Source organism: Oreochromis niloticus, unplaced genomic scaffold, assembly GCF_001858045.2.
Source record: "Oreochromis niloticus isolate F11D_XX unplaced genomic scaffold, O_niloticus_UMD_NMBU tig00002652_pilon, whole genome shotgun sequence".
In the NCBI taxonomy this organism is placed as follows: domain Eukaryota; kingdom Metazoa; phylum Chordata; class Actinopteri; order Cichliformes; family Cichlidae; genus Oreochromis; species Oreochromis niloticus.
In genome coordinates, this window is record NW_020327688.1 from 154,787 (window position 1) to 178,360 (window position 23,574).

Sequence of the window (23,574 nt, forward strand, 5' to 3'; positions counted from 1 at the left end):
ATTTCTCCAGGAAAGCCTTAAGGAGTTGGTCTTGGGTTACAGAGAAAACTGTGAGTTTTTGCTGAAGGGTGTGACCCCAGCAGCATGGCGAACATTGAGGTCTCGCCATGAAGAAACAAATTAGTGTAACTCAATGAAATCCAATGTGATCAGTACCAGATTTTACAGGGATGATGTCAGACCCGCCCTGAACAGATTGATATGCCCATTGTCAGGAATACGTAGAGCGCCACCTAGTGGCACCAGGAAATGTCATGTCTTTCATTTTGTTGTACTGATTTTCACAGGTTCATCGTGGCCACCTCAAAAGCGGTGAATATCACCATCAGTCCCTCTTGATGCTTCAGTGAGAAAATTGTGACTATAAACTGAACGGCGCACCCTGGTGGCAACGCAGTTCACCATGAAAGATGAAGTGGCTTTTGAGGGGCTTGAAAAGTTTAAAAAGTCTTGAAATTTGGCGCACACCTCTAATGTGATGAGGGATTTCTTTTTATATGTTCCTTTTCCTTGAACAGCGCAAAATGGCTCCACAGCGCCCCCTACAAAATTTCAAAACAACAGCCCCTGCTCTGTGTTTTATGTATGAGTTTGAAACCTGGCAAGCTTATTGGAGATATCAAGATGTACAAAAAAGTCTCTTGGAGCAATATCCCAAATCCAACAGGAAGTCAGCCATTTTAAAATTAATGTGTAAATTTGGCGACATTTTCCCCTCTTTTCAGGCCTCATACTTTGACGAACTCCTCCAAGGGATTTCATTAGATTTACGCGATCTCCTGTGTGTGGAATCTAAAGACCTTTGTGATGTTAAATTGCGAAGCTTTTTACGTTCAGGGAAACGGGGTGGTCATGGCGGCACGTGGAGTTTCAATCACTCGCCAAAAAGCAGTAATCTGCTGTCACTCAAAAACACAATGTCCAATCTCTCCCAAAGGTCGCAGGCGTGATGAGACTCGAGCTCGGAAATGTTTGTTATGCCATTTGTCAGTAATGGTTAGAGCGCCACCTAGTGGGACGACTATAATAATGGTTGAAGGAGATGAAATTTTAGCTGGTGGTTAAATGCATGAATTCCATCAATGTGACATCAGATCGGAAGCGCTGGTTTTAGGTGTTGGGCTTGGCTCGATGCGCCGGGGGTGCGAGGGCCCTCATATCGCTGCTTGCAGCTTTAATTAGGGCCCGAGCACCGAGAGTGCGAAGGCCCTATTGTATCTGCTCCGTTTCTTCTTCTTCTTATTATTATTATTCAGGCAAAACAAGGGCCTTTTTGAGGGCTTTAACATGCTCGAAAACTCATGAAATTTTGCACACATGCCAGGTCTGGTGAAAAATTTTGTATTTTAATGGTTTTACTTATGAGCAGTGGGAAATGGCTCTAGAGCGCCACCTATGCCTTGTTAAATGCAGCCCTACGAACACATCGTTTGAGCTACATGTATGAAATCTGGCACACATGTGTATCATGCCAAGACGAACAAAAAAGTCTGGGGGACCATTGACGCAAACCCAACAGGAAGTCCGCCATTTGGAAGTGAAGGTGACATTTTGGCTCTAATTTTGCCATTTCCATGCCTCGAACTTTTGCGAACTCCTCATTGGAATTTCATCGTACAAGCTTCATATTTGGTCAGTGTCAACTACACACCTGGGCCATGTTAAATTGCGGAGCTTTTGAGTTTTCGGGATACGGTGAGGCCGTGGCGCCACGGCGAATTTCGATGACTCGCCATGAAAATCTTATTGCCTCTCGTTCTGTCATACATTGTCCGACCTTGACCAAAGTGGACACATATGATAAGGCTCCACCCCTGAACATATTTCAACTGCCATATTTGACATCAGGTACAGCGCCACCTAGTGGGAACAGGAAATGTCATGTTTTACACTTTGGGGTACAGTATTGTAATGGGTGACATCTGCAGCCTCAAATTTCTCCAGGAAAGCCTTAAGGAGTTGGTCTTGGGTTACAGAGAAAACTGTGAGTTTTTGCTGAAGGGTGTGACCCCAGCAGCATGGCGAACATTGAGGTCTCGCCATGAAGAAACAAATTAGTGTAACTCAATGAAATCCAATGTGATCAGTACCAGATTTTACAGGGATGATGTCAGACCCGCCCTGAACAGATTGATATGCCCATTGTCAGGAATACGTAGAGCGCCACCTAGTGGCACCAGGAAATGTCATGTCTTTCATTTTGTTGTACTGATTTTCACAGGTTCATCGTGGCCACCTCAAAAGCGGTGAATATCACCATCAGTCCCTCTTGATGCTTCAGTGAGAAAATTGTGACTATAAACTGAACGGCGCACCCTGGTGGCAACGCAGTTCACCATGAAAGATGAAGTGGCTTTTGAGGGGCTTGAAAAGTTTAAAAAGTCTTGAAATTTGGCGCACACCTCTAATGTGATGAGGGATTTCTTTTTATATGTTCCTTTCCTTGAACAGCGCAAAATGGCTCCACAGCGCCCCTACAAAATTTCAAAACAACAGCCCTGCTCTGTGTTTTATGTATGAGTTTGAAACCTGGCAAGCTTATTGGAGATATCAAGATGTACAAAAAAGTCTCTTGGAGCAATATCCCAAATCCAACAGGAAGTCAGCCATTTTAAAATTAATGTGTAAATTTGGCGACATTTTCCCCTCTTTTCAGGCCTCATACTTTGACGAACTCCTCCAAGGGATTTCATTAGATTTACGCGATCTCCTGTGTGTGGAATCTAAAGACCTTTGTGATGTTAAATTGCGAAGCTTTTTACGTTCAGGGAAACGGGGTGGTCATGGCGGCACGTGGAGTTTCAATCACTCGCCAAAAAGCAGTAATCTGCTGTCACTCAAAAACACAATGTCCAATCTCTCCCAAAGGTCGCAGGCATGATGAGACTCGAACTCGGAAATGTTTGTTATGCCATTTGTAAGTAATGGTTAGAGCGCCACCTAGTGGGACGAGTATAATCATGATTGAATGAGATGAAATGTTAGCTGGTGGTTAAATGCAGGAATTCCATCAATGTGACATCAGATCGGACGTGCTGGTTTTAGGTGTTGGGCGTGGCTCGACGTGCTGGGGTGCGAGGGCCCTTATAACGCTGCTTGCAGCTTTAATTTTGTTTGTATTTAACAAAATAAAAATGCAGGCATAAGCGTACACGTTAGTTTTCGACTGCAAGTTAAAAACTGTTTTCTTTCCAAATAAATCTGTCACTGAGCTAACACAGCCCTCAACATGTTTGCACTCTCTTGTTACCTCGGCCAGGTCCGCGGCTCCGAACGGTGGTAAGGAGACCTCTGGATAATACTTTGGGTTCCATGTCGGGCTCGTAGCCGGGAGCTAGCTTTACTGTCTGGGTCAGCTTTGCTAGCGAGAGACAGAGAGAGGCGTTGAAAGGCTGCTCCAGCAGAACTTTATTGTTTTGGAGGAAAACACGAACACTGTGTACAGTCGAATCTTAATAGCTTACTGGGCTCGTCAGGCACCCTTTTGGGCTGCAGTGGTTATTATTATATTTACATGCTTCCAGCTCCCGTTTCTGCTCGGTAGCACCTCGCACTTTTCCCCTTTTTCTCCCTCCCTCACGCTCACACACACACAGCGGGAGGGGCGGTACCACACGTTCTGCCTGCAGCAAGGACTACACCGCCCACGAGGCTGCAGTCTTAAAGGGCCATGCCTGTAACACTCTGCCGTCGTATTAAATCGTTTTTTATATAATAATTTAAAAAATTATTATATGCAGGCCGCAAGTAGAGGTGACGTGGGCCGCAAATGGCCCGCAAGTTTGAGACCCCTGGTGTAGACTAGCCCTCCAGCCTCTGCCTTTGTACTGCTGCGTTTTGAACGTTTGTTTTTGAGTTGCTGCCTGTGAGATGATTAGTGGTCTATTAGTGTTCTTGTGTTATTTGAATAGAGATTGAAAATGTTCAGGGGTAAAACCGCAAAGGATTGTGGGAACGAGTGGCAAGCGGTACTAGCGCACGCAGGCTTTCATATGAAAACAGTTACACAGCGATAAAAAGAAACACAAAGAATGGCAAGAAGCTGTTGTATTATTAACTGCAATAGCCGGTCACATGACAGCCACGGGAAGCCGACGGGTAAAGAGATCGGTTGTTATCGGATTACGTCGTGGAAGGGGAATTGTTCAAGCCATGTTTCAGAAGTAACAACGAGCCGAGGGATGGCCTGGATTGCAGCCATTCGAAGACCAAATATAACGTTCCAGAACACTCCAGCTCACATGTTAGTCTACTCCAAGCATTTCCACAAAGGTCAGTCTTCTGTTGTAGTTATTACGTAATTTATCATAACATCATTGTTGATGTAGGTTACAAATAAGTCTTATATTGATTTGAATTGAATTCGTTGCGCTATGCTGCTTTGTTCACTGTGGCTTTGTGGGCTAATGTTTGTTGTGTTTTGTAGGAACTCCAGCCTACAAAATGCTGGAATGGATCCAGACTGGGCACCTCTATCAACCTGGGTCAGACCGAGTTTAAAGCTGCTACCACAGCCAGATCTGATCGGTTAAGAGAGAGTGCGATCAAAACAGCCACGAAACGTCCCGCATATATGTGCCCAAGTGTTGTTGTTTTGAAATGTTTGGGTTTTCTTTGCATTGTTGATTTGTTTTTCACCGAAGCAGCTAATAATAATGGAATACAATGTTGTCTCTTTCTTGTAAGAGTCTATAATATAATGAAACAATAATGACAGTTATAAATAAAGACAATAAATTGAATGAATTACGAAACACTCATTTTATTTCTATTAGATCTTATAATGTTGTGTAACACTACAACCTGAAATGACAAATAGATTGCGTTGGCCTGTACAGGAGATAAAAGAAAAAAAACAACAGCTGTGAAATGGAATAGTCCAAATCACCAAAGTAAACTCGACCTGGGCTTGTTGCAGGGATCTGAAGTTTATTTGCTGCGTGATGAAAGTTGGGCAGCACGCTAACGTCCTTATTCTACTCTGTATGATCGTATTGTACAGAACTGTTTTGGGGGCAAATAAAATGCAAGTAGGGACTAAAACCGCAGAATCAATGATTACCAGTGCTGGAAAAGCTAGCGCTTGATGCAGTTTGTTGATTTTGGTGCCACGGGTACCCACAAAGCAATGCGAGAAAGTCACGTGGTATGTCAATCTCTATAGATACGTTTTTTTGTTTGTTTAAATCACCTCATTGCCTAGTGAGTTGTTTCAGTAACGCTTTTCAGTTGTGGTAATAAACCTTTTGTTTTTCTTTTTTATCTGACCTTTGAGAAGAGATATTTTACTGTTATTTTATCATTGCATCAGAATCATATAATAAGCATTGCATTAAAGCATTTATTGAATCTATTGACATTACATTAAAGTTTGGATGACAGTGATTGTTATAACCTCATGTTAATCTTCTATTTACAGGTGTTAGTATAATCATACAATCTTTCATTACAGGTGTAACCTGGATCATCTTTATACATATTGCCGCCTGGTGCTTATTATGGAGTTGTGCTCAAGCTAGTAAGGGTTAAAAGCTACAGTCAGCGGGATGTCTGGCTGATCTATTGAGGGAAGTGACTCAGAGCGTAGAAGGCCGCACACGCTTACGAAGCACTTATGGCATGTTATTCTTTATGATCTTTTATTCAGTTGTATCTTTTGTTACACTTTAAGGAGGGTGCATTTGCAATAGTTAATCATTATTTTATTTAGTCATCATCATTAATCGTTAGTTCAGTAAAGTGTTTCTTTGGGCTGTCGGCCTTATGTTACAACTCCTATTACAGGTATCGTCATAATCCCATATTAACATTTTCTATTACAGGTGCAGTGATAATTATTTTCATATACATGCATTTTATTTTTGTGCTTGCCAATAAGGGGGGCTCGATCAACTGGTGGAGGGTCGGAAACTTTTGTGTTAAGGATCTTGAGCTATAGAAAGAACACGCTTACAAAACACATATACCATGTTATTCATCATTATCCTTTATTCATGTATATTCTTTTTATTAAGCTTTGAATAGTGGCATTTGATTAGAACATTTATTCAACATATTACATATGTGGTTTCAGTGAGGTTATTGCAGGTTATGAAGGGTTGGCCTCTGTCCTTATAGACAGAGTGAATGCTGAGGTCGAGGCACACACGCACACACACAAGCAGTAGTTAAACTCATGTGTAGGGGAGAGTTCAAATATTTAGAAAACAGTTTGCAAAGCCTTGTAGCTGTTTGATTATGCTTGCAGGAGAGACTGTTTGTTCCAGGGGATAAGCAGAGTTAGAAGATTACTGGGAAGGATCTGGCCTCGGGAAGAAGAAGATGTTCTTTCAGTGTGTTAAAAGTTGTCAACATTGATTGTATTGTACCTACTTTACACATGAGGGGCGTTCTAATACCCTGATGTTCATAAAAACTATTGTTGTGTGCTGTCTGCGTACAGTGTCCCATCTCCCACACGTGTGCATTAAAATCATCGTTTGACTTGACCCGGCCGGACCAGTGTTGTTATTTTGGTTTTCCTCCTGTATCCATCCCCAATATTTTGAACCCGTAACACCTTCCTGTCTCTGGGCTCATTCATGTTACCTCCCCTGTTGCCTAGCAGAGCCGGGGCGTACCATGTTTCTCAGGTTAAGGTTAATCCATTCATTCTACAACTGCACGTGAATTATACTTCATACACAGATCCACAGTCTCTGATTGCTCTGACATCTCACTGACAGCCAACAAGTAAAAAGAGAAGTCCAGACTGACAGTCGCTGTGGGGTTAGGCAGTGAACTGCTCACGCTGTGTTCAAGTGCATCACAAACTATTGGAATTGGATCCAACTTTGTGAAGCAGATTTCTTCTCAGTCGCTGTTTTGAACATTTCTCATTTCCTCATGAACTGTTTTAAACTCTGTAAATGAACTGAGAACTACATTTGAAACTATTAATTCATTTTCCCATTCACTTCTGTACGTTAGTGTATATGTCATGGCCTGGGTCTAGGGACCCAGGGCTCATGTATTTTAGTTTATGTTTATATTTATATTTTCCGTGTGGTGTTTTGTGTTTCTCCGTGTGAGCTTCCGGATGTTTTGGTTCGCTGAGGAGACTGCGAACCCGGAAGTGTTTCTGCACTAGAGACAGCCACACCTGCCGCTCGTCCTCCTTAGACCAGCTGCAGCAGATTACGCTCGTCTAATAGACTCTCTCTACCCGATCGTGGTAGTCTGCTTTCCAGCCCGACCAGCTGATGGAACCGCAGCCTGACATGCCGGCCCCGGCATCGTCAAAGAAGCGATGCTCGCGCCGCCGGCGCTCTTCACCGCAGCTGGATTCCCGGACTTCACAACAGCCGGCTGTGGTGAGTCACAAGGACAATTTTTCATTTTCCACTTCATCTGTTTGTTTACTTAGGGACTGTGAGACCGCCAAGCCTGTAACTCAGGCAGCCGCCCAAGTCTATAGCTAAGTGGTCTTCAGTTCAATCATCTACCTCACCTACCTACAGCAGCCTCCACTCCACTACCCACCCCAGCAGCTCTGAATGCTGCTGGGAGTCAAATGAATTCCATTAGTGTGTTAAAGTCTTTCCCTGTGACGGTGGAAATGGAGGGGAAGAAAGAAAGAAAAGGGTAGAAAAGATTGAGGAGATAGAGAGTGTTGCTAAAGATTGTATCTCGCTGCCTTTACCCAAACTGACTGCCGGCACTGCACAGCCCCAGCCGCAGCATCCCGGGCCGGCCGTGCGCCCTGTGCAGCTGCAATTAGTACCGCCTCTGCCTGAGGCCTCCACACCACCCTCAGCCTCACTGTCTGCTGCTGCCACCCTACTGACTGCTTCTCTCTCTGCTCAACCAATTGCTGTTGCTGTGCAACCATTCACTCCACCATCAGGCACCTGCAGCTCGGTTAGCCGCTCAGGCACCTGCTCAACTTCCTCAACAAATATCACTACAGTCAGTAGCTCTGTCTCTAGCACCGTCACCTGATCTATCGCTAACATGGCCAGCTGCCCAGCCTTTAGCCGTGGCTCAGCCAGCTGCCCAGCTAGTTACTCAGTCTACAGCCCAGCCCCCTCGATCCTCTGCTGGATGTTCAGAGGAGCTCAGTCTGCTAAGTGAGGACTGTTTACCTGGGCTGGAACAGACTGACTGCTCCGCACAACCCCAGCCGCAGCATCACAAGCCGGCTATGAGCCCTGTGCTGTCTCAACCAGCTTCATCTTTGCCAGAGGTCTCGATACCTGCTGGAGCCCGCAGCGCCAGCCGTCGCAGCCCGTGACAGTATAAATAAGTGTTAGACTGGGCTCCATGGAAACACTGGGACTGGTCAGCTTCTGATACCATCAGCAGCTTTGACATTCATGTCCTTCTTTTCTCTCTCTCTGTTTCCACACAAGCTCAAAGTCTCTGCAGCCTGTTTTTATCTGCTATCATCAGATCTTCATCATCCTCATTCACATCCCTCACACACTCTACAGCCTCATCAGCACTGACTTCATCTTCACTGACTGATGGAGCACAACATGAACCTGTGGAGGCTGAAAAACTGTCCTGTCAAACATCTCCCCGTCACCACTCCACTTCTGTCAGCCTTTAAATGAACCCTGCTCAAGTCTGTCACTTCTATTTGGAGCCAAAAGAATAAACTGTTGTTCAGTGGTTTGGAAAGACACAACATTTCTGAAAGCACTCAAACTTCTTCACATTTGTCTTCTGACACATCCTGAACATTTAGGAACTAAAGAAAGTTTCAAACATCAAAGATCTGAAATATAGAAAAACAACAACAGCTGCAGTCAGTGAACTCACCTCAGAGTCTCCAGTCGACAGTTTGGACTCTCCAGTCCAGCACACAGAAGCTTCATCCCTGAATCCTGCAGGTTGTTCTCACTCATGTCCAGCTCTGTCAGATGCGAGGGGTTGGACTTCAGAGCTGAGGCCACAACTTCACAGTGAGACTCTGAGAGCCAACACTCAGTCAGTCTGTGATGATAGAAAATATAAAATGTGTTATTATAAAAGCAGAAAATCTGCATTATAAACACAGACTGAATGTATATGAAGACAAAACAGAGTGAGGTCATAATCTGATGAACATCTGCTCTTCACATCTGTGCTTCAGCTCCTCTTACTGTGTTTGACATGACACGATTGAGTCTCTCTCAGACCTGCAGACTTTTAATGAGAATCTTTGTTTGGCTTTAATCTGCAGATGAAGGAGGAAGATGGTGTCACATTTAGGCTTCCATAATGTCCACAGTCTGTCACTGAGATCTGATCCAGAGTCAGAGTGAAGACACACATTTGGACTGTTTCCTGTTTTGACTCCGGAACATTTTGAATGAGTTCAGCTCAGTGAAGAGTTCCAGCTGGAAAGATGATCTCTGTTTGCTACCTGCTGTCAGGTACGACTGTTCACGTCCACACGCAGGAAAAACCTGCTGACTGTTACCAAACGGAGCAGAAATCTCATCACTGGACAATAATGATGAATGAACTCAGAGCTGCTGATATCAGATCTGATTTCAGGGGAACTAAACACAGAAATGATTGGCTCATTTTAGCTTTCTGAGCCATTATCTGCTGGTGTGTCGCTAGTTGGCAGAAAATGATTTGTATTCCTGTTCAGGGCTTCAGTGTTTATGAGTCCAGATCCAGGTGACAGCAAGTCAAAATGATGTTACCTGTCTGTGTCCAGCAGCAGCCTGTATTCACTTTGAATATTGTTCTAACCTGACATGGATCAGTTTGTCTTTGATTGGTTTGTAAATGTCACTGTTTCCATTGGACCTGAGTGACGGTACAAAGACAGAGAGGGAGAGAAAGGAGAGAGAGGATGGAGACAGCAAAGAGAGAGCAAACACAAACAGGTGAGAGTGGACAGGTGACCAAGGTCAGCAACCAATCAGAGAGCTTCTGTTTGACCCACAGTCACTGATGATGACTGCACATAACCGAGCACTGTGTTACTCTGATATCAAATATGGATCCTGCTCTTATAATAATGATCATCAGATGATATTATTGTGTTATTTTGTAGCTGAATACGATGTTTGTGTGATTATCAGTGAAAGAAGCAGTGAGGAGGATGGAGAGAGAGAGAGAGAGAGGACAGAGGGTGAAGTTAGAAACACTAAAAGGATTTTTCATGGATTTCATGGATGATTTGAGTGATTTCCAGCAGGACACTTAAACATGTCAGTGGACGTCCTAAAGAACATATTCACTGATATGAAACGTGTCATTGAACAGGATTAATATCAGTGGAAACATGGTGGAAACAGCTGTGACTGCATGGATGTGACACACTTCAAGTCTGTTCTCCACTCTTGGATTTGGGATCTATGGAGCTGCTGCTGAGTCTGTACAATAAAGGATGGTGTGGAAGGCTGCAGCGTACAGACACAAACACTTTGTGGTTACAACATGAACCTCCCACCGTCTATACAGCACTGATGACATCATGACATTTGCCAGGACGTTAGCTCAGGGATGTAAACAGCAGCCAGAAACACAGCAGTGACTTCCATCAGCAGAAAATAGAGACGACATTTCAGCAGCAGCAACTAAACACTGAACAATCAGCTCTGTGATTAATGAGGACATGAAGTCAGACATTCGTCATTAGGAACAGCAGCAGGAATGAGAGTGAATCCATGAGCTGCTGTGACATCAGCGTTAGCTCACATATCTGACACATGTTCAGTCCAAGTCAAGCTAAAATATCTTGTATTAAGTAAAAAAATCTGCCAATGAAACAAGTGAAAATTGTCTAGTTTTTTTTCTAGTTTTAAGATTTATGGTCTTGAAACAAGTTCCTTTAGCTTACTGAAATGTTGCCCTTTAGCTGATTCTGTCTTATTTTAAGTGTAATGAGATGATTTTGACTAGAAATAAGACAAATACTCTTGGTAAGATTTTGAGTTTTTGCAGTACGGTCAGTGCTGAAAGCCGACAGCTCGCTGATTCTGATGTTTTGGCGCGTCCGCGCTTTGTGTTCACGCCCTTTTTGCGCTGATTCTAAAGCTGTTAGTTTGATCTCTCTCCAAACAATATTGACTGAACCAGCAGCAAAAGAAGATCCAAACTACGCTTCACATAAACATCGTCATGAAATCACTCTGACTTTTACTGTTTTGCTTCCACCACGATGCACAGCTCTCTCTCTCTCTCTCTCTCTCTGTACTTCAAGAACAGTTTCCCGTCTAAAAATCTGTTTTCTTTCTGCTTGTTTGTTACGCACAACTCTACCGTTGTTTACAGCGCTGTCGGACGCTGTTTTTTTTTTTTTCCGTTTTACATACTTCCGAAAAGAAAACCTAATTTCTGCCGTTCAATACTGAACAAATTTAAACTTTTTAAAATTATGCAAAATGCAAAACGCTCAGCCGTGTCTCTAATAAAACCGCTGTAACGTCAGAGGTAACGTTCATATGTTGATTAATGGTTTTCTTTCGTTTTTGATGTACTGCAGAATATTTTTATAAAATCCCAGCCAGGAAAATCACCTTCATGTTTTTCTGTGTTTTATCTTCAGCTACTTTGACACAAAGGCATCTGCTGTGACGCTCACACCTTTGAAAAAGTCTTGCGTGTGTCAGCTTCCTTTTTATAGATACAAAAATATGTAAATGTACTGATCTGAATTATAATATTTCTGACTGTCAAAATTTCCCAGATTCAAATCGAATTTAATTGAATCAAATCGTGGATCGAATCGATTCGGGACCTTGTGAATCGGAAACGAATTGATTCTAGAAATCAGTGACGATACCCAGCCCTAGTCTACAACACAACGTACAACTACCAATGCAGGATCAGGCTAAGTTCACACACACATTTAATCAACAAAAAATATCATTTTATCTGAGAAACTCAAACTAATGAGAGTCGTTTAGTACTTTGTATATCTGAAGAACTAAACTACTAATCTACACTAATCAATGATGTTAATAATCACATCTGGACTCACCGAGCCTTCCTGCAGTTCCTCACAGCTGGAATCAGTCTCTGTCGTCCCCGCTCTGATGTGTTGTACTTCTGCAGGTCAAACTCATCCAGAACCTCCTCTGACATCTGCAGCATGAAGGCCAGAGCTGAGCACTGGATCATAGTGAGGTCCTTTGACCTTTTCTCTGACTTCAGGAACTTTTGGATCTCCTGATGTAATGAGAGGTCGTTCATCTCCATCAGACAGTGGAAGATGTTGATGCTTCTGTCAGGAGAGATTTCATGACTGTTCATCTTCTTCAGGTTGTTGATGATTCTCTGGATGGTTCCTGGACTGTTCTCTGTCTGACCCAGCAGACCTCCTAAGAGTGTCTGGTTGGACTCCAGACAGAGGCCATGAAGGAAGCGAACAAACAGGTCCAGGTGGCCATTTTTACTCTGGAGGGATTTATACATGGCTCTGCTCAGGAAATCATCCAGAGATGATTTCCAATAAGTTTGTCCCAGGAACTTCTTCAGCACCTCTGTCTTCCTGTTGGTGTGACAGTGGAACATGTAGACAGCAGCCAGAAACTCCTGAATGCTCAGATGAACAAAGCAGTAGACTGGTTTCTGGAAGATCACACACTCTCTTTTGAAGATCTCTGTACAAACTCCTGAGTACACCGAGGCCTCTGTCACATCCAGACCACACTGCTCCAGGTCTTCTTGGTAGAACATGATGTTTCCTTTCTCCAGATGTTCAAACGCCAGCCTCCCCAGCTTCAGAAGAACTTCCCTGTCAGCCTCCGTCAGCTCCTGTGGACTCGTCTCATGTCCCTCATGGTACTTGTTCTTCTTCCTCTTTGTCTGAACCAGCAGGAAGTGTGAGTACATGTCAGTCAGGGTCTTGGGCAGCTCTCCTCTCTGCTCTGTAGTCAACATGTGCTCCAGAACTGTAGCAGTGATCCAGCAGAAGACTGGGATGCTACACATGATGTGGAGGCTCCTGGATGTCTTCATGTGGGAGATGATTCTGCTGGACAGCTCTTCATCACTGAATCTCCTCCTGAAGTACTCCTCCTTCTGGGCGTCAGTGAAGCCTCGTACTTCTGTTAGCCTGTCAACACATGTAGGAGGGATCTGATTGGCTGCTGCAGGTCGGGAAGTTATCCAGACGAGAGCCGAGGGAAGCAGATTCCCCTGGATGAGGTTTGTCAGCAGCTGGCTGACTGATGACTTCTGTGTGACATCAGACAGCAGCTTCCTGTTGGTGAAATCCAATGAAAGTCTGCTTTCATCCAGGCCGTCAAAGATGAACAAAAGCTGAGAGACAGCCAGCTTCTCTGCTGTGACCTTCTGTAATGTTGGATGGAAAACATGGAGCAGCTCCAGAAGACTGTACTGCTCATCTCTGATCAGGTTCAGCTCCCTGAATGAAAGCAGAACCACCACACTGACATGTTGGTTCTCCAAGCCCTCTGCCCAGTCCAGAGTGAACTTCTGCACTGAGAAGGTTTTTCCAACACCAGCCACGCCGTTGGTCAGAACCACTCTGATGGGTCTCTGTTGGTCAGGTAAGGCTTTAAAGATGTCCTGGCACCTGATTGGAGCGTCATGGAGGGCGTCCATCTTGGAAGCTGTCTCCAGCTGCCTCACCTCATGTTGGGTATGAACCTCTTCACTCTGTCCCTCTGTGATGTAGAGCTCAGTGTAGATCCTGTTGAGGAGGGTTCTACTTCCTGTTTCATCACTTCCTTCAGTCACACGTTCACATCTCCTCCTCAGACTGATCTTATGTTCATCTAAAACCTCCTGCAGACCAACATCTGCTGAAAGAAAGAAAAACAGAAAGAAAACTCTTCAATGTCTGAACAACAACAAGAAGTCCAGTTTTCAGAAATGAGTCCATCAGCAGACAGATGTTCAGTCTTACTTTGTACACAGCTGCTCTGACTGGCTGTCTGCAGTCCAGCTCTGGTTCTGGATCTTTCTCCACACTGGGGACAGGAGGAGGCTCCTGATGAAGCAGACTGGTCCCAGTATGAGCAGATGCACTGTCTGCAGAACCAGTGTCCACAGCTGGTACAGACTGGATCCTTCAGGACGTCCTGACACAAAGCACAGCAGGACAGCTGCTCCTCCTCACAAACACCACTCCTCTTCCTCTTCCTCCCTCTGTGGACACATTTCATCATCACTAAAATCATTTACTGACTGTTGATAAAAATATCCAAATTTAAAATTACCAAATTTAATTAGTACTTAAGTCACTGTGTCGTGTTCTGTTGCATGTAGTGCTGACGTGGGACAGTTTTCCAATTTCATTGTACTATTGTACTATGTATGACTGTGCAATGACAATAAAGAGTTATCTATCCATCCATCTAAAAGATGGTGCAGAAGTTTTGATGGTCACAGAGTAAAGTGGAGATACTTTTGTTTGAAGGCAGCGTTCAGACTGCAAACAAAGTGATGCTTCTTTGATTTCATCAACACTAATGAGCTGCTTTTCCTGTCTGCCTGTCTTATTAAACTCTGTACCTGCAGTTTGTTATGAATACAAACTTCCTGCAAAGACTTCACAGTAAAAGTCTTCCATCAGAGGGCGCTGCTTATATCCATCAATGTTTTCCAGTCAGTGTGCAGATTAGCGTGGTTTAGTGATCAGAAATATAATTCTGATTAGGGCTGTGCGATATGACCAAAATCTCATATCCCGATATTAAGACATCTATTGTCCGATAACGATATAAATCACAAAAATGTAACATTTTCTGTAAATTCTGTGAATGTCGGGCAGCTCGACTTGTGTGAAGTGTTTCCAGCTGGGCGTCGCGTACCTGGAGTCCAGTGTTTTAACTGATGCATGAAACGATACATTTTTAGACATAGGTTGTAACGGCCGCCGTTTTCTTTGTGAGTATTTATTACACGGCGTGCTGCGGGGAAAAGCCTGTTCTAACGTTTGAGTCTAAGGTTTATTTTTTAGCACCTGACGGCTCTTTTTTACTTCTCATCCGTAAATACTCTGCATCTTTCACGTGATTCAGTTTATTTTGAAAAGTCTCAACAGGATCTTCAGCTTTACTGTGAAAGGTTTATGTGGAAAATAAACAAGCAGACACGCCGTGGTTTTACCGTCGTTGTTGCTAACGACAGCGCATAAAAACAGGCACTTGTCCGTCTGTAGTGTGGTTATAGTAAATATAAGAGAAAGAGAAATTAATATAGCCACTACAGTGACCATCAAAATAATGAAAAAATATTGCCGTAAACAGTTTATTTTGCGACACCACGAAACAAACGATAGCGTAAAATGAAACGCTCGACTTGAAGTGGTTTAATTAACACATTGCAATGTGGAGAGAACCACCCCAGTGGGGGGGCTCATCAGCCCCATCCTTAAAACACCCTCCCTCACAGGGAGAATTATGACCTTGTTTTCTGCTTAGCAGTCACATAAGGATGTTTAATGTCTCCCATTACAATGGCCTCACTGGGACTCACATGCATACAACTATGTGACAGGAGTGCTCTTGCTATACTGAAGTGATATGATTAAAATATGTGATTAATACATGAGAAAGAAATCTGCCATCACAATATCCATATTTTTATATCCAAGATAAGACAGCTAACACTTGTGAAACTTTATCAGAGGTGTGAGCATCACAGCAGAGGCCTTTGTGTCAAAGTCACTGAGGATAAAACACAGAAAAACATGAAGCAGATTTTCCTGGCCTGGCTTTTTATAGCAGATGACCTTAAAAATATTCTGCAGTAGAACAAAAACAGAAGAACACCATGAATCAAGATCTGAACATTACCTGATGCTGCTGAAGTGAAGCAGAGGAAAGTTACAGAGGTTTGATTACACAGCTAAGACTTAAGCAACGTGGCATAATTTGTATACATTTCTTCGGTGTTGAACAGCAGAAATTAGGCTTTCCTATCGGATTTTTTTTTTTTAACAGTGCTGGGGGTTTTTTAAACAGCACTGTAAACAACAGTAAACTGGTGGGTAGTAAGCAAGAGCATAATGAAGAAAACAGAGACTGGAGGTGGGAAACCATTCTTAAGTACACAGAGAGAGAGAGCTGTGCAGGAAGTTTGATTTTATTGGAACCAAAACAGCAAAAGTAAGAGGGAATTAATGACGGCATTTATCAAATGTATAGCATAGTTTGGAGCTTCTTTTGCTGCAGTGAAGTTTGGTTGGAGAGAAAAACCTGCAGCTTCAGCATCTGTAAGATGTTGGCTTTCAGCAGCATGTCTGTGTATGTGGCATCTCAGAGATTTTGATGTGTCGGGTGCGCGCTCTGTGTTTATGTTTTTGTGTGCAATCCTGCTCTCATTTACTGTTTTTGCTGTTTGATAGTTTAACCTGAGATTCTGGGTTTTCTGGCAAAATACTTTTATATTTAAAAATTGATTCAGGAATTAATGAATTTATATCATGTTTTTCAAGATAAAATCAACATTAATCGGAAATTCAATAACTGAAAGCCAGCCCTACTTCTCAGTGAAGTATGAAGTCATGTTTTGTTGGGAGATCAAATATTTATTTCACTTGATAACACGCAAATCAGTTTATTAACATTTATATAATGTGTTTGGTTTTGTAGCTATCCTGTCTTCTCCATTAAAATTAAACTACCATAAAAATTGAGACCGTTCATTTCTGTGGAAGTGAGCAAACAAACAAATTCAGCAGGATATCAAATAATTATTCCCCCCACTATAAGCTGCACTTGTTCACAAACTCATTAAAACTAACACTGAAAGCATGAAAGTCACCTTCACAACTTAGTCACAGCTTACATGTTTGGAGCAAAGAAGAGTGGATCGTCCTTGGACCGATTACTGCTCAGAGACACACAGTGGGGCTGTGGTTTGTAAATGTTCTGCAGGTTGTGAGGAGGATGAAGGAGATGGTACCAGAAGCTTGGATCGGTTCTGCAAGACACAAACAAAATAAGTCAGTTATAATCACCATTCATATTAGATTTGGGTGATATTGCCTCACAATTGCATTCTGAAAACTTGTGATTATCATATTTCTGACAATGTAGAAACATATGCTGAACCATCCTTTTACAATGAGTTGCTGCCACTGATGACCGATGCTGAGAACTAGAGCTGGGCGATATATCGAGTTTTTTAAAAATATCGATATATTTTTATACGAGATATAAGATGTGACAATATCCTTTATATCGATATAGTCTGTTACGTTATAATTATAGTTGCGGAGCCGCAAGTTTGCCTCTCTTTCGTCCATTTTTGTCTTTACGCAACGTTACTCGACCTCGCGTCCGTTAATAAGTTACTGCGCATCGCCCCGTGCGTGGGGCTGGACGGCGTCAACGTGTTAACAAGCTAGCCACGCTAACGAGCTAGCCACGCTAACGCCATGCACGGCCTGAAATCCTTTCATCTTCTCAAAAGTTGACTGCGCGCCTTTTGTGTGAATTCTGGTTGTGCTTGATGACCGCGAACCGATTTTATGTGGTACACAGCGCTCAGCAATCTGTCAAAAAATGTTTTAGTTCGACTTTGCTAAGCTACGGAGCTGCACCGCTTGATGGATTGTCGGAGCATTACGGCTACCGAGGAGCCTCGCGGAGTAATACGTACTGTGCTTCAACGTAATATTACCGTACTGTGTGTGTATAAGGACCATAAATGGCACCTGTTCAGAGACATGGTTACGAAGCGGATTTCAAACTCCAGGCTGTCAGTCACGCAGCAGAAGTTGGGAACAGAGCAGCTGTGAAATCTGTCTTTGTTATTATGCTCAGCGTCTGTTAGTTTATATTTTGACTGCACAATTTGCTCTTTGTTAAGCACAAAACAACATAGTTTTCTTTTATTTATAGAGCATCATTATTTAATAAATGCTCATAATTCACGTACATCTATGCTGCATGTTAATAAAAGTGCCTGTGTGACATCTGGGACACAGCTTTGACTAAGAACTCTTTTTGTTCTTACTTTATGGCTTTAAAAAAATATCGAGATATATATCTTATATCGCCATCCAGCTAAAAAATATCGAGATATGAATTTTGGGTCATATCGCCCAGCTCTACTGAGAACTGTGAATCTAGTGAAACAAGGTACTGGCAGTGGCAGTATTACAAGCATATTATATAAAGAGACACAGTCCAAGCATAAAGGTAATCTGGGTGGTGTTTTCACTGGAATTCAATTCAATTCAATTCAATTTATACAGCAACAAATCACTTTTTTCAAAACAAATTTTAACTCAAAGTACAGCATTAGTGCTCCACACTTCAACAAAACTACTCCAACTTAACCTTAAAGCTCATCAGCAGCTGGTACAATAGTATCACATAATGAAACTGATGTATAACTTGGATAATAATCTAACACTGAAATTAAAGCTATGCAACACTCAGCTGAAGGAATATATTTCAGTGTCTTTCTATCTGTCATCTTCATGTTGCAGCTCCTCTGCTATCTGTTATCTAAAGTACATTATAACCATGTATAAGTAGATGTAACGGCTTTTCTTTAAGAGAGTCACACACGTGTTCCCAGGATAACAATTGATGAAGTTCATAAATGTGTATAAACTCATGGGACTGCCCCGGCGAGTTGCATAGGGTTATTGATCAATGGTCATGACAATTTGCATACTAATGATCATAAATTGACCTCACAGCCCATTGTTCATTCAGTGGTTTCAGTTATTGTGCAAATGTGCTGTTTAGAAGGTTGGGGAAACCTGCAGTCAGCTGAGACTGAAAAAACGTTTTTCCCAATGAAAACGCTACGTCAAGATGAACAGAATAAACTTTGGGGGATTTATTTAACTGGATGATCGAGCATGCGTCAAGACTGTTCACAGGTTCATCTGCAGTCTGAAGCTAACAACTGAAGCTAATTGCCAGAGACTTGAGTTGCGCACACGACACTGATACTGAAAGACACAGCTTACATGTTTGGAGCAAAGAAGAGTGGATCGTCCTTGGACTGATTACTGCTCAAAGACACACAGTGGGGCTGTGGTTTGTAAATCTTCTGGAGGTTTTGACCCTGATTGGTTCTGACAGACAGAAAGAAAGAGATTAAAGTACAGTTTGCAAAATATCACCAATAGTTATGTTTTCTAACCTCTCCCAGTTCAAATGCACAATCCTAGCTACACTGGCTGTCAGCCGAGAGAGATCAAAATCAATGAGAATGTTACCCATAACAGTTTTGGTTTTGTGCATAGAAATATTTTGTACACACTATATTTTAACATGTTTAAGTAACTGATAGGTTTGTAGCTTGAACCTATTCGCTGGAACGTTGAAGGCAATGTAATTACACAGCAAGCAAGACACGAGTAGGCAACATTCTTTATGTTTCACGTGCACGGGAGAGAACCGGACAGGCGCCGTTCCTTCGCTTGACCCCAGTTGCTCTCGTCCGCTCTCCCGTAACACTGCTCTTTTATTGTGGTTACATGAATATGCATAGGTTCATTAACATATGACCTCTTTACATAGGTATACATGTGAACAAAGAATACCGTGTGTGTGTGTGTGTGTGTGTGTATATGTGTGTGGGGGTCAAACTGTGATCCCAGGAAGACTCCCCAGAGCCGTCCATCTAAACAAAAGGCACTTAGCCTAAAACAGTTTATCCTACCATAAAACAATAAGACAAGGTACGACCTCTCGAATGCTCCTAAAATGTGGGTGTGAAAGTCAGAGAGCTCTGGAATGCACACAAAGCTTGCAGACTATTAAGGATCAAACCTCTACCAATCTACACCTAATTAAAAAACTCTAAGAATATATGAGTAGATATTTCTAAGCATAAATGACAATCACAATACAAATCTAACAGTAACAGTCAACTTCAACGCCACTTTTAAAATCTTTTCACCGCTAAAAGACACCTTCACAGCTTACATGTTGGGAGCAAAGAAGAGTGGTTCATCCTTGGACCGATTACTGCTCAGAGACACATAGTGGGGCTGTGGTTTGTAAATGTTCTGACTCTGATTGGTTCTGAAAGACAGAAAATCATTTTTATCTATCATCCAAAGAAGCTTTTCGCTGCTCTTTCTTGAGACCAGCAATTTCCACACAAAAAAACGTAAGATTAACACAGTATCTGTAAATACATTATATTTTCTCCAACATGTCTTCATTAGAACTTTCAGTGTGAATTAGTGAGTGCTGAGCTGTGACATGGAGAAGAGTCATGGACAGTTAGAGATGGTCATCTCACCTCTGAGCTTTGGTCTGGCTCTCATGTTCCCCACACAGAGTGCTTTTAGAGGGAGGGACTCCCTCCTCTCTGTCCTCACACTGATCCATGCTGCTCAATTCAGCTCACACACACTTTCTACCTGCAGAGGAAACACAAATCATTCATGTGCACATCAACTGAAATCCTCCTTTCCATCATGTGTGCTGTCCAAATATCAGCTGCTTCTTTCCTGCTTCATCTCAGTGTCAGCTGATGCAGTCAGACAGCAGTGTGAGGCAGAGGAAGCTGCCATCAGCTGCTCTACTATCAGTCCACTAGATGGAGCCTGAAGCACACACGATGCATTCACTGACACACTGATTCACTGGTAATAAGAAAAATGAGAAGTGACAGTTTTTGTCTGTGTGTTAATGTGGACAAAAATGACAGGAAGGTGGAGGGACAGACTTTCACAACAACAGTTGTTTTTATTTCCTCATGCTGGCTGGTTTTTCTTACTGTGTAGTTTTAATTTAAATGCGAGGAGATATTTAGGTGTTACTGCTCCTTGTTCAGTACTGCCTCTCCTCTAAAAAAGCTGCAGGCGGCAGAGTTAAAGATGGTCAGATTTTCATTAGGAGAGACACAGTTAGAAATGAGTGTATCACAGGGACAGCTGAGGTCAAACAGCTGGACACAGAGACAAACATCTGTGCTTTGACTGAAACCATGTCTGTGTACAAACAGAAACCAGTAAATGTTGTTTGGTATTATTACATAGAAATACACTAAATAAAAGTAATGATAGTTTGAAAATTAATCAATGTTTGATTTATTTCATATTTATTTCTAACTGATAACTGATTTCTAATTATCTGTTCATGTTTTCACTAATTTAATATGTTTGGTCTAATGAAGTCAGTCTGAATATCAAACCCAACAACCTTTGTGTTGTTGTCATAACTACTTCCTGTTGAAGCAGATCCAATATTCATAACAAAGGATTTTTAATCAGACAGAAGCCATCAGGTTTAATTCAGTTCTTACTACATCTGTGCATCCACTTGCACTGTAATAATAAAGGCTGCAGGAGAGCCGATAGAGCAGCTTCACTGGTGGCTCCGCATCTCTAACCTACAGCAAAAACATTAAACACAGAAGAGCTGCCCAGTGTTCAACAGTAAGAATCTGCTTGTTGGCTGTCAGCTGTGGTTGAGCAGGATATCTGTGGACAACTGAGGTGTTTTAAATATGCTGGAGAAACCCATTAAAATATGCTGTGACAATGTTATTCTGGACTGCAGCAATAGTTTTATATGATTCAAAGTTCCTCTCTTTCATTGGGCCCACAGAACAAAGATCCCAGCAGGGGAAACACTCCACTCATCCCTGAATCAGGTCTTTCTCCAGATACCAACATGACAGCATGTTCAGCAGCTCTCTGTTCCCTGACACAGAAATAAAATATCAGCAGCACATTTTGGATTCTTGTGTGTGAGATGTCTGTGTGAACAAACTGAACAGTTATTTCAGTTAAATCTGATTGTAGCTCTCAGATCCTGATAAAATCTAACAGACATGATTGTGGATCTCAGACCTGAACCTCACATGTTTCTGGTCCTGGGATTTACCACAGCAAAGAAACACAGTCCCAACTAGGGCTGTTCGATATAACGATATATATCTTATGACGATATAAAAACGTCTATCGTTTCATTTTACGCTATCGTTTGTTTCGTGGTGTCGCAAAATAAACTGTTTACGGCAATATTTTTTCATTATTTTGATGGTCACTGTAGTGGCTATATTAATTTCTTAATTTCTCTCTTTCTCTATATTTAATATAACCACACTACAGACGGACAAGCGCTTGTTTTTATGCGCTGTCGTTAGCAACAACAACGGTAACACCACGGCGTGTCCGCTTGTTTATTTTCCACATAAACCTTTCACAATAAAGCTCAAGATCCTGTTGCGACTTTTCAAATAAAAATAAACTGAATCACGTGAAAGATGCAGAGTATTTACGGATGAGAAGCAAAAAAGAGCCGCCAGGTGCTAAAAAATAAACCTTAGACTCAAACGTTAGAACAGGCTTTTCCCCGCAGCACGCTGTGTAATAAATACAAAGAAAACAGCGGCCGTTACAACTTATGTCTAAAAATGTATCGTTTCATGCATCAGTTAAAACACTCGACTCCAGGTACGCGACGCCCAGCTGGAAACACTTCACGCAAGTCGAGCCAAGATTCACAGAATTTACAGAAAATGTTACATTTTTGTGATTTATATCGTTATCAGACGATAGATGTCTTAATATCGGGATATGAGATTTTGGTCATATCGCACAGCCCTAGTCCCAACCTGCAGTTCACAGACCTGAGTGTGAAGATGAGGAATCACATGTAGAAGGACTGAGGACATAAAGGGATCAAATAAAGCTTACTGGGGTAAACCCAAGAAAGTCAAACACAGCAGCTCTCTCCTCTGTGTCACATCATATTCATGAGATAAAAAAGCTTTATAATATAAAAGTTGTGACTTTAAATGTTCTGATTTATTAACAGACTGTTTTAAATTTAATACAATAACTTTTGTTCAGTCTGACAAATGTACAACCATCTTTGTTTCAGTGTGAACGCTCTGCTGGAGCAGAGCCGACAGGCCACGTCTGATTTAAACAACACTTTACAAAGTCCTCTGCTGTCTGTGAACACACAGAGGTGACAACTTTAAATCAACACTGTGCTGTGTGTAACCAGTTTAAATGACCTCAGTGATTAACAGACAAATGAAAGAAGACATCTGTGGTGGCTGAAATGACAAATCCAAAGACAGCAGGTCTGGTTTTATTAAAATGGCGCCGGTGAGGTCAGCTGCCGTGCTGGATGCTCTGCCCCAACTTCTCCACTTTTTGCGGTTTTTCGCCACTTTTTGCTGTATCTGCCATAATCTTGCATGGGCATCATGCAAAACACACAAATTCGCTACAGTAGAGACACTCTGGTTTCTATTGGTCTACAATACACGAACATTTCATCATGTTTAACTCTGGACCCAACCTGGCCAAAGGAGATCCTGGGAGAGAACAAAGGACGCGACCCTAAGCGACGGCCTCGAGGGAAACGAGCCGGCATCAGGAACAGGCTACGGGCTCGTGCACACCGCGCACCCATGCCCAGTATCCTGCTAGCCAATGTTCAATCCATCGAGAATAAGCTTGATGACCTCAGAGCCAGAATCAAGTTCCAGAGAGACATTCGGGACTGCAACCTCCTCTGCTTCACTGAGACTTGGCTGAACCCAGCGATACCAGACCACGCCGTGCAGCCGGCGGGGTTCTTTTTGGTTTACCGCATGGACAGGACAATGGAGTCGGGGAAGAAAAGAGGTGGTGGAGTGTGTTTGATGGTGAACAACAGATGGTGTGACACCACA

General features: G+C 42.5%; 1 protein-coding gene across 1 annotated transcript; it reads right to left on the reverse strand.

Moving 5' to 3' along the window:
• Positions 1-8,459: 8,459 nt before the first annotated feature.
• On the reverse strand, positions 8,460-20,231 carry LOC100700533 (protein NLRC3; the record flags this gene model as incomplete). The annotated part of the gene is made up of 8 exons (XM_025904604.1): positions 8,460-8,616; positions 8,803-8,976; positions 11,966-13,754; positions 13,859-14,100; positions 16,747-16,881; positions 18,890-18,997; positions 19,854-19,952; positions 20,176-20,231. Coding segments are annotated over 8 exons (2,640 nt in total), but the record flags the coding sequence as incomplete, so codon positions are not given.
• Between the last annotated feature and the right edge of the window lie 3,343 nt (positions 20,232-23,574).